The sequence below is a fragment of the Phycodurus eques genome, chromosome 3, assembly GCF_024500275.1.
Source record: "Phycodurus eques isolate BA_2022a chromosome 3, UOR_Pequ_1.1, whole genome shotgun sequence".
NCBI classification, from domain to species: domain Eukaryota; kingdom Metazoa; phylum Chordata; class Actinopteri; order Syngnathiformes; family Syngnathidae; genus Phycodurus; species Phycodurus eques.
In genome coordinates this window covers 26,658,085-26,673,019 of record NC_084527.1, presented here as the reverse complement: position 1 = coordinate 26,673,019, position 14,935 = coordinate 26,658,085, and the positions used below count along the sequence as shown (strand labels likewise).

The 14,935-nt window shown below is 40.9% G+C and overlaps 1 protein-coding gene across 6 annotated transcripts; it reads left to right on the top strand.

Moving 5' to 3' along the window:
• The first annotated feature begins 118 nt into the window (after nucleotides 1-118).
• Nucleotides 119-14,364, top strand: arhgap25 (Rho GTPase activating protein 25). 6 transcript variants are annotated; one of them, XM_061672922.1, is made up of 11 exons: nucleotides 119-365; nucleotides 2,862-3,061; nucleotides 3,596-3,707; nucleotides 3,902-4,012; nucleotides 4,362-4,566; nucleotides 8,040-8,172; nucleotides 8,289-8,362; nucleotides 8,500-8,621; nucleotides 9,265-9,419; nucleotides 11,068-11,585; nucleotides 12,404-14,364. In XM_061672922.1, exons 1-11 carry the CDS (start codon nucleotides 302-304, stop codon nucleotides 12,603-12,605), a joined length of 1,896 nt encoding a protein of 631 aa, XP_061528906.1. In that variant the 5' UTR covers nucleotides 119-301; the 3' UTR covers nucleotides 12,606-14,364. The 6 variants fall into 6 exon arrangements, with proteins under 6 accessions (XP_061528906.1, XP_061528908.1, XP_061528910.1 ...); XM_061672924.1 differs by having other exon boundaries at nucleotides 121-365; nucleotides 3,596-3,683; XM_061672926.1 differs by lacking the exon at nucleotides 119-365 and adding an exon at nucleotides 865-2,403.
• The last annotated feature ends 571 nt before the right edge of the window (nucleotides 14,365-14,935 follow it).

Genomic DNA, 14,935 nt, shown 5'->3' with positions numbered 1-14,935 from the left:
ACTTGACATCATCAGCATCACTGAAGGAGTCAAACCAAAACATGACTCCATTATACAGCATTAATGGAATTGAATCGTCTCGAAAGATATACAAAACAAGTCTGAACATGGCAGCACAGGACTATGATGAAACGTGCGTTTGAAATGTTGAGAGAGGGGGGAAACAAAAGGCAAAGATGAACACACAGGAAGCAGGAAGTGTGGTTTGCGATATCTGCCTTGTATGTGTGTGAGCGCGTGCGCGTGTGCGCGTGCGTGTAAAATGAAGCAGTGACCTGCGCTGTACATTGACGACTACAGTATGTCTTTGAAACTACCTCGCAACTGGGATTTCAGCACTTTCAAACTTGAGACGGCTCGCATCGGTAAGCCGTGCTGCCTTCGCGGACAGCAGGACAGACAACACTTCATTAGCATTGGAAAATTTGCCCACACTAAAACTCTTATCTACCATCCAACGTGATGTGTAAAAAGTGTACTTTAGCCGATGTGGACGTTGCTCAAATGCAATACAATTGTAGTCATAGCTCTAAATGTCGGTAATGACCTTTGCTGTATGAATATTTATTTTTCACACGTTGAAGTACGACGTCGTGTATTTGTATGATAATCCTCAATTGCCTTAGTTGCGCTCCCTTGCAAGAACGCCTCGTCCCCCCCTCAGGCATGTTCGCAGCATTGTGATGAAGGAGGTTCGCACGCGTGCTGTGACATTTGAGTGCTGACTCGGACTGAAGGGGAATTTCAATTCAGCGCAATCACAGCAAGTTGTGATTCTGTCCAACTATTTGTCGGACCTCGTGGGAGATGCGAGGGTCTTGCTTCTTTGAGAAGTCAATACGGGGATCTTTAAGATTCGGATGCGTTTTTTTTTTTAAATATATATAGGCGAGGGCTGCACGATATTTTGTTTTTGCGTAATAATGCTGATGTACTGTAATATATCGTGTAATATTAAAAGTGACCGGTAGAGGGACCTATTCGGACATGCTAATAAAATTAGCACCTTGCATGTTCCGGTAAATTGTAACGCTTCAAACAGCACACGGAACATTTTCGGGCAGCTGCGGGCAGCTTGAGTGCGCGAGGTGCGTTCAGGGACACTGCGCAAATAAAACGGAATATGTTCTTTTGTAATACAGTACATAAGTGCAAAAATGCATTACTGGGAAAATTATTATTATTTGAATGCTTGAGGTAAAACTGTGCGATCCCACTGTGATAATATGGAATTTGTTTTGTTTTGTAATGTAACAAATCAATTATTTTGTTAATATAGTCAGCCAGAGCTGCGAGGAATGCAAAGTTATCAATGTCCTTTCATCATCGTTCCTGCCATACTGTGTTGCGTATTTTTCTTTTCACATTAAGGCCAAAAGTCCTGTTTCCGTTTTAATTCCCCATTTTGAAAAACACCATTCAAGCAACAAGTTTTTCCTCATGTTTTTGACATTGGAGGGTGAAAGCTGCAGCTGGCTACTAGTGTGGACTGAAAGGGTGGCAACAATGGGGAAATGAAATGGCAGTATTTTGAGGGTAATAGCCAATATTGGAAAAAAAATTATAATAATGTTCGTTCAAAATGTTCAATTATGAATTATGAACTGAACGAGTTCATTTTTGGAATGATAAATTGAACTTTCAGCCAGTTCACGTAGAAAATGAACGTTCCCAACACTGATGCTGTATTATTTCACATTGCAATATATATCGCAGGTTTAAAAAAATATTCGCAATGTCATTTTTTCCCCAGTATCGTGCAGCCCTAATATACAGGAGGCCTATGTTGCAGACCGTGTTTCATTTGCTATAACGGTACCTCGTATGTGTGGAAAATGCATTTTGCTGCATTGAGGATGTTGCCTACCTACCTGAGCATTGTCCCACGTTAAACCGTAGAGTATTTTACATTACGCTCCGGTGCCTTAATGTGAGCATCTGCATAAGAACATACCAATAAAGCGGCAAGTATTGAATATTATTTTTTTAACGAGCTCTTTGGATGAAGGCTCATATTTGTTTGGCAAAGTTTTAAGCCCGATGCCCTTCCTGACGCAACCCTCTGCATTTATCCGGGCTCGGGACCGGCCGACAGTTTGCACGGGCTTGTGCCCCCCACAGGGCTGCATTGTAATGAAAAAACAGTAAATACAAATTAAAAAATGCATATTTGAAGGGCTGTGGCAGTTGACTTAAGTACGAATGTCAGTTTTTGGTGTGACTGTGTGTGTGTGTTGTCTCTAATCAAAGGAGGGTGATGCTTTTGAAAAACGAGAAAATGTATTGAAGCTTGCAGGTGGAGGCCTCAGGCAATGATGCGGCAACTTCCTGTTTACACCGGCGAGGTGCTACTTCTTCTCTTCCTCTCTATCTTTGAGTCAAAAGACACTGTGAATTGAAGAAGTGAGTAGCTGGGCCTGGATGGGTTCCCACCATCTCTGCTGTCCTGCTGTGTCTACATCACGACACGTACACCTCGAAGCTCATTTCTTTCGTCACACCAAGAACGCTTGAAACTGGGACACAATGGGTGTCATATAGTTTTGCTTTTTGCTACGACATAACACTTAATCGCAGACCCGTCTTGTGTATTGTCCGACTGCAATAATATTGCTGCAAAACAATAACAGCCAAGTGCAGGCGGGCACAATAGGAAGTTGGCTGGCAAAAAGAAACAGTTTCTATCCACCCTAAAAGTATAAACATAGAGCAGAAATAAGCCTCTTCACTCTTAACGGCTGGTGAATATTCATAGCAAAAAGAGGAAGAGCCCTGCAGCAGTCAAGCACTGCAGATGTTTCTGTTACTTTTCTGTCTTGCGGGAATTGTTCCTCTTGACAATCTGTTTTCCCGTGTTTTAGCGCGCGCTAAGAGCATACTATCTGGTGAGGGAAGCCCAGGTTCGACTGCGGGCTCACGACGCTCCATGGAGAGGCCTTTGAAGACCGGCTGGCTCAAGAAACAACAAAGGTCTTTAGTGAAGAACTGGCACCAGCGCTACTTTGTGCTGAGGGGAAGCACTCTGACCTACCACAAAGATGACCGTGAAACGGCCATCCTGGTAAGAAATGATGCTTTATTTTGACTCTAACCCTAAAAATAAAATACAAAAATGGCTGTAGATTATGAGAATCAAACATTTGTTTTTAAAAGAATCACCAACAATTTGAATAAATTAGAATATCACGGAAAACCTCATTTCACTTGTTCAATTTGGAAAGTGAAACTCATACAGCATATCACATTAAAGCACTTCGCGCATGTTAAATATTTCAGCACTTTTTTGGGGGTCATTTTGACGATTATAGCTGAGAAGGAAGCAAAAACCTAAAATTCACCATCTTCAGATATTTTAATACTCATATGTAACAATCAAAGTGAGCTTATGATGCAGAAATTATGTAGGAATTTCTTTCTGAATGTGCTTAATGAATTTGTGTGATATATGAATTTCATTTTTTGGAGTAGAACTACTGCAATACATTGAGCATCTCTAAAATATTCATCACTGTTTCAGTGCGTTCGATGTGTGCTTGTCCATGCTCCTGTTTTCACAGCATTTCTTTTATGTATTTATTCTTTTTATTATTTTTAGGGCTTTATCCAACTTCAGTTCAGTAAGGTCAATGAACTCCCCTTAAACTCAGATGAGCCTGGGAAGTACATCTTTGAAATCATACCAGGTAAAAAGATTGACGAAATACTAGGTAATTATAAATACCTTCACCTATATACACACACATTTCCATGAGGTGACCTTTAATTTCCTTCCAAATATGATATAATACACACTATGCGGTATAAAAGGGTTGCGTAACTAACTCCAGCCAGAGTGATGGACAGCTATATCTATTATTTTCCCTTGCTCTCGTTCTGAACATTCAGCTTTTATTTCCAACAGGTACCAGTGGGGACAAGGAGCGATGCCCTCACGTGTTCATGGCCAACTCCCAAACTGATATGGATGAGTGGGTCCGCACTCTGCGCAGAGTCATCGGTGTTCCGAGTGGAGGTTCGGTAACATGCAATTAACCGAAACAGCCCTGTAAATAAAAACGGACATGGAAATCCACTAATTCCAATTGGTACTGAAGATAACACTTTGCTTCAGCAATAAATTAAACAAGTGACAGTTATTTCACGTCATTATTCTTGTAGTTCATAGTTTCTTTTCCTTGACCTCACAAAGTATAGTTGTAAACAATATTTTGTTGTTGTTGTCCAAACTGATGTTATTATGTGCATGTTATATATATTTATTTTAGTTTCAAAAGGGCAATGATGAAATATGTCAAAATATCTTCTTCAGAGAGAGAAAGATTATTGGTCCAAGATGTTAAATGTCTTCTGTGTCCCTGTAGTGTTTGGAAAAAGTCTCAGGGACACAGTGATGTATGAGCAACGTTTTGGGCCCCAGATGGTGCCCATCCTGGTCCAAACGTGTGTGGAATATATCAGGGAACACGGTCTAAATGAGGAGGGCATCTTCCGTCTCCCTGGTCAGGACAACACTGTCAAACAATTCAGAGATGCCTTCGACGCAGGAGAGAGGCCGTCCTTCCCCAGGTCATATGCACACTTCTTCTGTTTGACTACAATATCTCCAAACATCCACGGGGTTTCAATAGCAGTTGTACTCATTCGGGTCATGGGTGCGCTGGAGCCTATCCTAGCTGACTTTGTGCAAGAAGTAGGCCACATCCTGGACTGCACTGTAAAATGTTACCAGGCTTTCACAATATTTGATGACACTGTATTGAGATTTGGTTTGTGAACTCACTGTTTTAGCGTATTATCTCACAGTAAAGTACAACCCCAATTCCAATGGAGTTGGGACGTTGTGCTAAACATAAATAAAAACAAAATACGATGATTTGCAAACCATGTTCAACCCTAAAAAAGCTGGGACAGGTGGCAAAAAAAAAAAAAAAAAGCCCATATATATATATATATATATATATATATATATACATATATACACACCTATACACATACACACGTATGTGAATACAAAAAGAATAATTAGCAAATCCTTTTAAACCTAGATTCACAGTTGATTAGACGACAAAGATGTTAAAATTGATGAGCCATAATGTTTTTTTTAATGTTTTTTTTTTTGTTGCCAATATTCACTCATTTTGAGTTTGATGCCCGCAACATGTTCCAAAAAAGGTGAGACAGGGACACATTTACCACTGTGTTGTAAAACCCCAATTCCAATGAAGTTGGATGTTGGTTGTGTTAAACATAAATAAAAACAGAATACAATGTTTTGCAAACCATGTTCAACCTATATTTAATTTAATACACTACAAATACAAGATATTTAATGTTCAAACTGATAAACTTAATTGTTTTTAGCAAATAATCATTAACTTAGAATTTTATGGCTGCGACACGTTCCAAAAAAGCTGGGACAGGTGGCAACAAAGGCTGAGAAAGTTGAGGAATGCTCATCAAACAGCTGTTTGGAACATCCCACAGGTGAACAGGCTAATTGGGAACAGGTGGGTGCCATGATTGGGTATAAAAGGAGCTTCCCTGAATTGCTTAGTCATTCACTAGCAACGATGAGGCGAGTGTGTGAGAAAATAGTCGAACAGTTGAAGGACAATGTTCCTCAACGTACAATTGCAAAGAATTTTGGGATTTCATCATCTACGGTCCATAATATCATCAAAAGGTTCAGAGAATCTGGAGAAATCACTGCATGTAAGCGGCAAGGCCAAAAACCAACATTGAATGCCCTTGACCTTCGATCCCTCAGGCGGCACTGCATTAAAAACAGACATCAATGTGTAAAGAACATCACCACATGGGCTCAGGAACACTTCAGAAAACCAATGTCAGTAAACACAGTTCGGCGCTACATCCGTAAGTGCAACTTGAAACTCTACTATGCAAAGCAAAAGCCATTTATCAACAACACCCAGAAACGCTGCTGGCTTCTCTGGGCCCGAGCTCCTCTAAAATGGACTGATGCGAAGTGGAAAAGTGTTCTGTGGGCCGATAAGTCCACATTTCAAATTATTTTTGGAAATTGTGGACATTGTGTCCTGCGGGCCAAAGAGGAAAAGAACCATCCGGACTGTTATGGACGCAAAGTTCAAAAGCCAGCATCTGTGATGGTATGGGGCTGTGTTAGTGCCAATGGCATGGGTAACTTAACATCTGTGAAGGCACCATTAATGCTGAAAGGTACATACAGGTTTTGGAGAAACATATGCTGCCATCCAAGCAACGTCTTTTTCATGGACGCCCCTGCTTATTTCAGGAAGACAATGGCAAACCACATACTGCACGTGTTACAACAGTGTAGCTTTGTAGTAAGAGAGTGTGGGTACTAGACTGGCCTGCCTGCAGTCCAGACCTGTCTCCCGTTGAAAATGTGTGGCGCATTATGAAGCGTAAAATACAATTACGGCAACCCCGGACTGTTGAAGAGCTGAAGCTGTACATCAAGCAAGAATGGGAAAGAATTCCACCTACAAAGATTCAACAATTAGTGTCCTCACTTCCCAAACGTTTATTGAATGTTGTTAAAAGAAAAGGTGATGTAACACAGTGGTAGACATGACCCTGTCCCAGCTTTTTTGGAACGTGTTGCAGCCATAAAATTGATGATTATTTGCTAAAAACAATAAAGTTTACCAGTTTGAACATTAAATATCTTGTATATGTAGTGTATTCAATTTAATATAGGTTGAACATTGTTTGCAAATCATTGTATTCTGTTCTTATTTATGTTTAACACAACGTCCCAACTTCATTGGAATTGGGGTTGTACTATATCAATAATATTATTGTGAAATCACCATTTTACTGTGTTATTTCACAATAAAATATTGTAATTGACCGTTTTCTGTGATAAAACAAATTAGCGGAGGCACCAAATGCTAAGTTTGAAAGCAGTCAACTGACACAACACTTGGCCCGGCACGTGTGTGGTACTATGACAGAAAGTGACGTAACTATATGCAAATGATCAACACAGTCATTCTAATTTGTTATTTTGTATTGATTCTCTCTTTATCTCACTGTTAGTGGCTGAAATAAATCAATTCACACTTTGATTAAATGACGCTGGAGCGATGGTGAATTGTGAAGCTGCGTGCATTGTGCCATGTAATGTTGCTGTAGTAAGGACTAATGTTGCATTTTTATCATGAAACCCTGACTGTGGGTTGTGTGCGACAGTGACATCCTGGTCAGTTCTGATGTATGCTAATCTGGTGATTGATCAGATGTGTAAGATGCTAGCATGTACTTCCTAGTGACTGCTTAATTTGGCCTACTTCTTCTGCAAGCCAGAATAGCTCCTGTTCTCCTTGTGTGTCATCAGCTCCAAAATGATTCAAGTTTAGCATAACAAGGCAGGAAGGGTGCAGTTACTCATTGGATTTACTCACAGAATTAATGAATTCCCCAACTTTTTGTGAGTTGTGTACAGCATCTGTGTTATTATTACTTGTTGAGCGTTGAGAATAAACGATTCACAGCGATTTGTTAATCACACAAAGGACTCCTTCGACACATTTTAAAGAGAGAGCTCATTTCCTCATTACGCATATCAATCTTGCCAAACTTTTTGCAAAGAAGGCGGTGAAAGACAAAATCAAACTGACAATTCTTGTTTAAGAGACATGGGAGACCTGTAGAGAAACTTGAAGGGCAGATGATACCACATCCTGTTCTGGCTGGAGACGCAAGAGGATGCGAGCGTGTGTTACACAATTTGAACAGCTTTGTTTTTCCGTACAGCTTACATCAGTAAAACATTGAGTCTGTCTAGGTGGTTAAGCGTAACATAGTGAATGGTAAACGTACAGTCATTGACCACCACATTTTTGAACCATCACATGAGATTTGCAGCTAAAAGTTAAAGGAGACAATGCATTCATACTTATTTGACAGTATAAATCAAGCCAAGCATTATTATTTTGGTTCATACAGCGCTTCAGCCATTAGATTAAATTCGATTGTGCAAGCGTACATATTGTCGTTGGTGTGAAGTTGTTTTGTGCGTTGATTTTCCACAGTGACACAGATGTCCACACAGTGGCGTCACTGCTCAAGCTGTATTTGCGGGAGCTGCCAGAGCCTGTGGTGCCATGGACTCAGTACCAAGACTTTTTGGACTGCACCAACATGTTGGACTCTGACAATAAAGCAGTACGTTTGACCTCCAACATGTCTGCGCATCTACAGTATATGCGCTGACACTGTGTACACTTGTGTGTGAAATTCCAAGCATGTGTGTCCTTCTGTGACGAAATGTGTCCTTTCAGGGTAAAGAAAGGTTAGACAAGCAGATCACCCTCCTCCCTAAAATCAACTACAATCTCCTAAGTTATGTCTGCCGGTGAGCTGAAGCATTGCGGGATGTGACATAAAAACTATGTACACGTATGCCCAATAACTGTATAAATGCTTTAAACTACAACCACAATTAAACCAATGTAAACAACAACTGCCATTGTGTACCCGTTGGCTCCATAGGTTCTTGTTTGAGGTGCAGCTGAACTCCAAAGCCAACAAGATGAACGTGGAGAACCTTGCCACCGTGATGGGAATCAACCTGCTCAAACCGCAGTTAGAAGACCCCATCTCAGTGATGAAGGGTACCAAGATTTCCATTCATCCTCTTGTCTATACCAGTTATCCAAGGTCCAAGGTACCGCGTAAACTGGACTGATCACCACCCAATCACAGGACTGACACACAGAGCTAGACAATTCGCTATGGGCAATTTAGACATGCATATTACGTGCACGTTTTCCGAACATGGGAAGAGACGATGAAAACTAAGCCTTATCATCGTGGTAAAGGCAGAACGCTGCCTCATCTTTGTTTTGGATCTCACTGTTCTCGCATTCTGTTGTTTGCCATAGTGGTTTGTTGAAAATGTGTGTGTTCCTGGACGTTTAAAGCTACGTCACTCAATCAGAGGAAACCCGCTTGAAACCAAACTCATTTTCCGTTTCTAATGTGCTCATAACATGTGACAGCACCGTGACTATGCCAAGCTTGCTGTCATTTCTAATCTGTTGTAATATGTTTAGAGAGCTCACACAACTTTTATGGAAAACAATATCACCTGTAATCTCTTAGATTCCCATTGGTGGTTATAAGAAGTCGCCTCTGCAAATACAATAACAATACAAATCTTCAAATGAATGAAGAAATATGACAACGTGTAACAATATTCATTTTAATTCATCAGAAAAAGGAAACATTAATGATTGAGTTTACTTTTCTTAACAGCAACTCCTTCCATCCAGCGCTTGATGACTGTGATGATCCGACAACACGAAGATTTCTTTCCCCTTTGCAACGACGTGCCTCTCTCCCCTCCCTCCAGCAAGACCGAGAACCAGAAGAACTCTCCTCGCAACCTTGTGGGCTGGGGGTCTACTGAGGTACAGTAATATATTTTATTTTCAATGCATGCTCTGGTTCATGCAGGTGCAGCGTGAGCTCGTTTTAAAAGTGAACCCAATACTTGACAAATAAGAAGGACAGAAACAAACGCCACAATTTCCAGCAATCCATAACACTTTGTATTATATTATGTAGAACATATTGCAAGCTCTTTCTCGTTAGCTTAAATACTAGGGCTGTCAATAGATCCATTTTTTCATCAGATTAATCGCACGTTTGTATTTTGATTCATCGCAATTAATCACAGGCGCTAATTATACAACGCAGAATACACCATTTTGCTTTGCGATGGTATTTTAAACGTTTGCTTCGATGAAAAAAAGAGTTCAGTGCTGCACTGTATGCAAATTACCTTTGTTTTATCGAAAACTTTTAAAGCAAAATTTGCCACCGGGCACTCCAATCGCAGTCTCCTCACTAGGCTTTGCACTGGTTAAAATAAATTGTAAGATTAAGCTGAGTTACTTCATGCGATATTTTTTGGGGGGTGATTAATCATATGCATTAATGCTTACATTTTGACAGCCCCATTAAATACACATTTGATTAAAAAAAAAAAAAAAAATACATTCAATAGTAAGCCAGTAAATAGTCATATAAACTGTATCAAATATTCTGCTTCAAGAAGACAGTAGAGTAATGTTCAGTTTCGGTTGACATCGATCATTGTCTGATGCAAGAAGAAAGAAGACTACAACCAAAATAATGAACATATTGTTTATTTCATACCTCATTTAAAAGTGAGCATTAGCTTTTAAGGCAGAATTTGTCTTGCTCCAGTTCTTGTTTTGCATCTCAGTACATAGTGCAAGTGGAGTCGTACTATTGTGGCCAATCAATGTAATTCATACAATATTTTTTCTCCACGTTTTACAAAAATAAATTACTCAATTCAAATGAAATCAAATATCAAATTGAACTTCATCACATACAGTACATAGCTATCAGTGGTGGCAAGTAGGGGCCAGCAAGGCCTTCTCTGCCGGTCTATTAAAAACACTGACATTTACAACATATATACTCATATTTGTTCCATTAAATTGTAATAATTTATTCAAAACATGAATTCATTCATCCATTTTCTGTACCGCTTATCCTCACTAGTGCTGGAGCCTATCCCAGCTATCATTGGGCAGGAGGCGAGGTACACCCTGAACTGGTTGCCAGCCAATCGCAGGGCACATACAAACAAACAAACATTCACACTCACATTCGGCAGATGTGCTAACCAGTCGGTCGGTCAGCTTATTCAAAACAGTCAATCAAAAAATGTTATTTCCAAGAGTTTCTCTTGGCTGAACTACTTCCAGTACGTGTAAGTTGTTTTGTCCAGTCAGATTTCAGCCTCTTTTTTTCTCTCTGCCAGTGTCAATCTAATGTGGTCAGAACCTGCAGAATCAGTAGTAATTTCAACTTTTTCCGTCTTTGATATATTGGAGCCATCAAAATTTTCCAGTCCTGGAAAAGGGTATTGTGGCCCAGCAAAGGGACACATCACACACATAGGGTAAAAAGTTCCGCCGCCTCTGGCTGTACTTAATACAGTGCGCAATGAAATACTTCTGGACCTTTCCAGTTAAAAGGAAACACATACAAAACATTTCATTATTCATATTTCCGTTGCAGATTGGTGAGAGTTCTTTTTCGGAGTCAACCAAGATGGATCAAATTGACAGTCCAGGTTCCCTGAGAGGAAACAGCAGCGCTCCAGATGTTCTTCAAGATTCTGTTTCATCTTCTGACAACTGGTACGGGAGCCCTCGCAAACGCACCCAAACTCTGCCCACCTTCAATTGCCCCCTCACAGGGATGGCGGCAAAGGCTGGCACCATCAACCGCCGGAGTCGCATCCAGGAGCAAGTGGAAGACAAGAGTGGGACGTTGTCAGACGACATCTTCAAGATCCTGGATCTCCACAGTTCAGGATCTTTTTTAAAAGGGTCACCGACAAACATCAAGGAGGGAGCGGAAGCGTTCGGAGTGCAAGAAGGAGCGGCTAACAAGGCTTCCACTACTTCCAGCTCCCAAAAAACCGACAGTTACTCCCAGTCTGCGCAGGCCCAAAAGGGTGCTGATCTCGGTTTAAGTCAGGAGGTCAACAACAGGACTGAACAGGAGAAAGATTGCAAGCAGTCTCTTGACAGGTCAGGGCTGACTTTGTATTTTAGTCTCATCAATATTGCTATTTTATCTAAAGGCAGCACAGTGTGCTAGTGGTTAGTCAGTGTAGAGGTTCTGGGTCCAAATCTCAGCTCAGGCCCTCCTCCTGTGTGGCGTTTGCATGGTAATCTTGCTTTACCCTCATTCCAAAAACATACACGTTGAACTCTAACTTCCACGTAGGTGTTAATGTGAGTGTGAATGACTATTTATCTATTTCCAGTATACATAGAACATTACTCACAGCACCATTTACACCAGGTGTTTGATCCATGACTCTAGCTATACATTTCCACAGAGCGTGATCAACAGGTTTTAACAGGAGGAAAGAGAGACTGGAAGAGTCATAGAAAGGAATCAATGTGGACATTCTTGGAAATGTATTGGTCAACTCATGGATCAAACACTTGTACGTTTCGCCGGTAAGCTCCTAAGAGAACAGCTTGTTGTGCCAAAAGTACTGATAGATTTAGCAGTTGGACACGTGCATTCAAAAGTTAAGAGAAGGTCAAATTAAGTTCACCTGTAGAGATTACAGTTCATTTTCGGTCCATCCCACAATTTCACTCGAAAACTGAATGTCCCTAACTTTTGTGAACAGTGTATGTGCCCCGTGACTCTATTGAGGACAAGCCCTTTAGAAAAAAATCCATCTATCTGATAGAAATGTATTAATAAGCCGACAACCTTCAAAGGGTATTGCATGCCATAGTTATAGACGCTTTAGGACCTAAATATGCATTCAAATGTGTTTTTTTGGGGACCCGCTATATCTGACCCACTGATTTTCATTGGCTTGCAGTATGCAGCAGGAGATGAAGGAGCTGAGGGCCACTGTCGTTGAGCTTCAGTCTACTCTGGAGGCAGAGCGTTGCCGTGCGGCAGCCTTGGAAACGTGCCTAAAAAACACAGAGCGGAGCCGGGATGAAGCTCAGAGACAAAATGAAGAACTGCAACGGGACATTCAACGGTTCTTCAGTCGAAAGCCCCAAACTCCCACTTAACGTTGAGGAAATGCTATTGTTTTAGAGTTGATGTTTCTTCTTAGCTGCTGATCCCAGATGAGAAGTTTTTGTTGGCTCCTTTGTGAGCGGGCTGTTAAGTAGATAGATCTTTTCAAATGATAAGGAAATCTTTCTTGTGATACATTTTCTCGTCCTGCAAGAGAACTATCATATCAAATAGATGAGTGCCTTTACGTTTACAATGACTGATTGCACTATGTGTTGCTGTAGGCATGTTAACCACAACACACAGAGCGCACATGGCATCTGGAAGGCTGACATTTACAGTAGAGTTTGCTGTGTGGGGTTACGTGGAGCAAAGGCTGTTTAACATTTCAGGAGGAAAGAATTGCAGAAAAGAAAACTAAAGAAAGCAAGACAGACCTGACCTTTATACACCCTCAACTACTCGCCGACCAATCGTGGATATACAGTGGGTACGGAAAGTATTCTGACCCCCTTAAATTTTTCCGTCTTTGATATATTGGAGCCAAATCCTTGAAGTTAAATTTTTGGTTGACATTTTTGCAGATTTATTACAAAAGAAAAACTGAAATATCACACAGCCATAAGTAATCAGACCCTTTGCTGCGACACTCATATTTAACTCGGGTGCTGTCCATTTCTTCTGATCATCCTTAAAATGGTTCTTCACCTTCATTGGAGTCCAGCTGTGTTTGATTATACTGATTGGACTTGATTAGGAAAGCCACACACCTGTCTATATAAGACCTTAGAGTGCATATCAGAGCAAATGAGAATCATGAGGTCAAAGGAACTGCCTGAAGAGCTCAGAGACAGAATTGTGGCAAGGCGCAAATCTGGCAAAGGTTACAAAAAAAAATTCTGCAGCACTTAAGGTTCCTAAGAGCAAAGTGGCCTCCATAATCCTTAAATGGAAGACATTTGGGACGATCAGAACCCTTCCTAGAGCTGGCCGTCTTGACAAACTGAGCAGTCAGGGCAGAAGAGCCTTGGTGAGAGAGGTAAAGAAGAACCCAAAGATCACTGTGGCTGAGCTCCAGAGATGCAGTCGGGAGATGGGAGAAAGTTCTAGAAAGTCAACCATCACTGCAGCCCTCCACCAGTCGGGGCTTGATGGCAGATTGGCCCGACGGAAGCCTCTCCTCAGTGGAAGACACATGAAAGCCTGCATGGAGTTTGCTAAAAACAACCTGAAGGACTCCAAGATGGTGAGAAATAAGATTCTCTGGTCTGGTGAGACCAAGATAGAAATTGTTGGCCTTAATTCTAAGTGCTATATGTGGAGAAAACCAGGCACTGCTCATCAGCTGTGCAATACAGTCCCAACAGTGAAGCATGGTAGTGGCAGCATCATGCTGTGGGGGTGTTTGACTTAAACCCAATTGAGCATCTCTGGAGAGACCTGAAAATGGCTGTCCACCAACGTTCACCATCCAACCTGATAGAACTGGAGAGGATCTGCAAGGAGGAATGGCGGAGGATCCCCAAATGCAGGTGTGAAATATGGGGTGGTGTGTGTACATTAATGAGGGAAAAAAAAATGATGATAAATGATTTTAGCAAATGGTTCCAATATAACAAAGACTGAAAAATTTAAGGGGGTCTGAATACTTTCTGTACCCACTGTAATATGATGTGTTATATAAGATGTTATTTCAACTGAGTATCAATATTTATTTGTGGAAAAACTATATGCTATAATATTGTTCAAAAATCTTTTGTACAATGTTTTTATACTCTGCATTTTGGTAAATAAAGGCCTTTGCCTGCGAAATAGGGTAGTACTGTACCTCTGTGAACTGTCACAAATGGAATCATCAGGTGTAAATTGATGACAGGAGTATACAGTCATATAGTCAATGACAAATGACTGCAGCTTGAAATTTTGAAATAAAATTAAGAATTCCCATTGATATTTAAGATAGGTTTGTGACTTAAGTGGGGTTCACAAATACCGACAGTCGGTACTACGACAGACATCTTACGGATGTAGCGCCGAACTGTATTTACTGACATTGGTTTTCTGAAGTGTTCCTGAGCCCATGCGGTGATATCCTTTCCACTTTGATGTCGGTTTGTGATGCAGTGCCGCCTGAGGGCATTCAATGTTGGTTTTCGGCCTTGCCGCTGACATGCAGTGATTTCTCCAGATACTCTGACCCTTTTAATGATATTATGGACCATAGATGGTGAAATCCCTCAGTTCCGTGCAATTGTACATTGAGGAACATTTTCCTCAAGCTGTTCGACTAGTTTCTCACGTACTTGTTCACAAAGAGGTGAACCTCGCCTCATCTTTGCTTGGGAACTGACTGAGCAATTCAGGGAAGCTCCTTTTATACCCA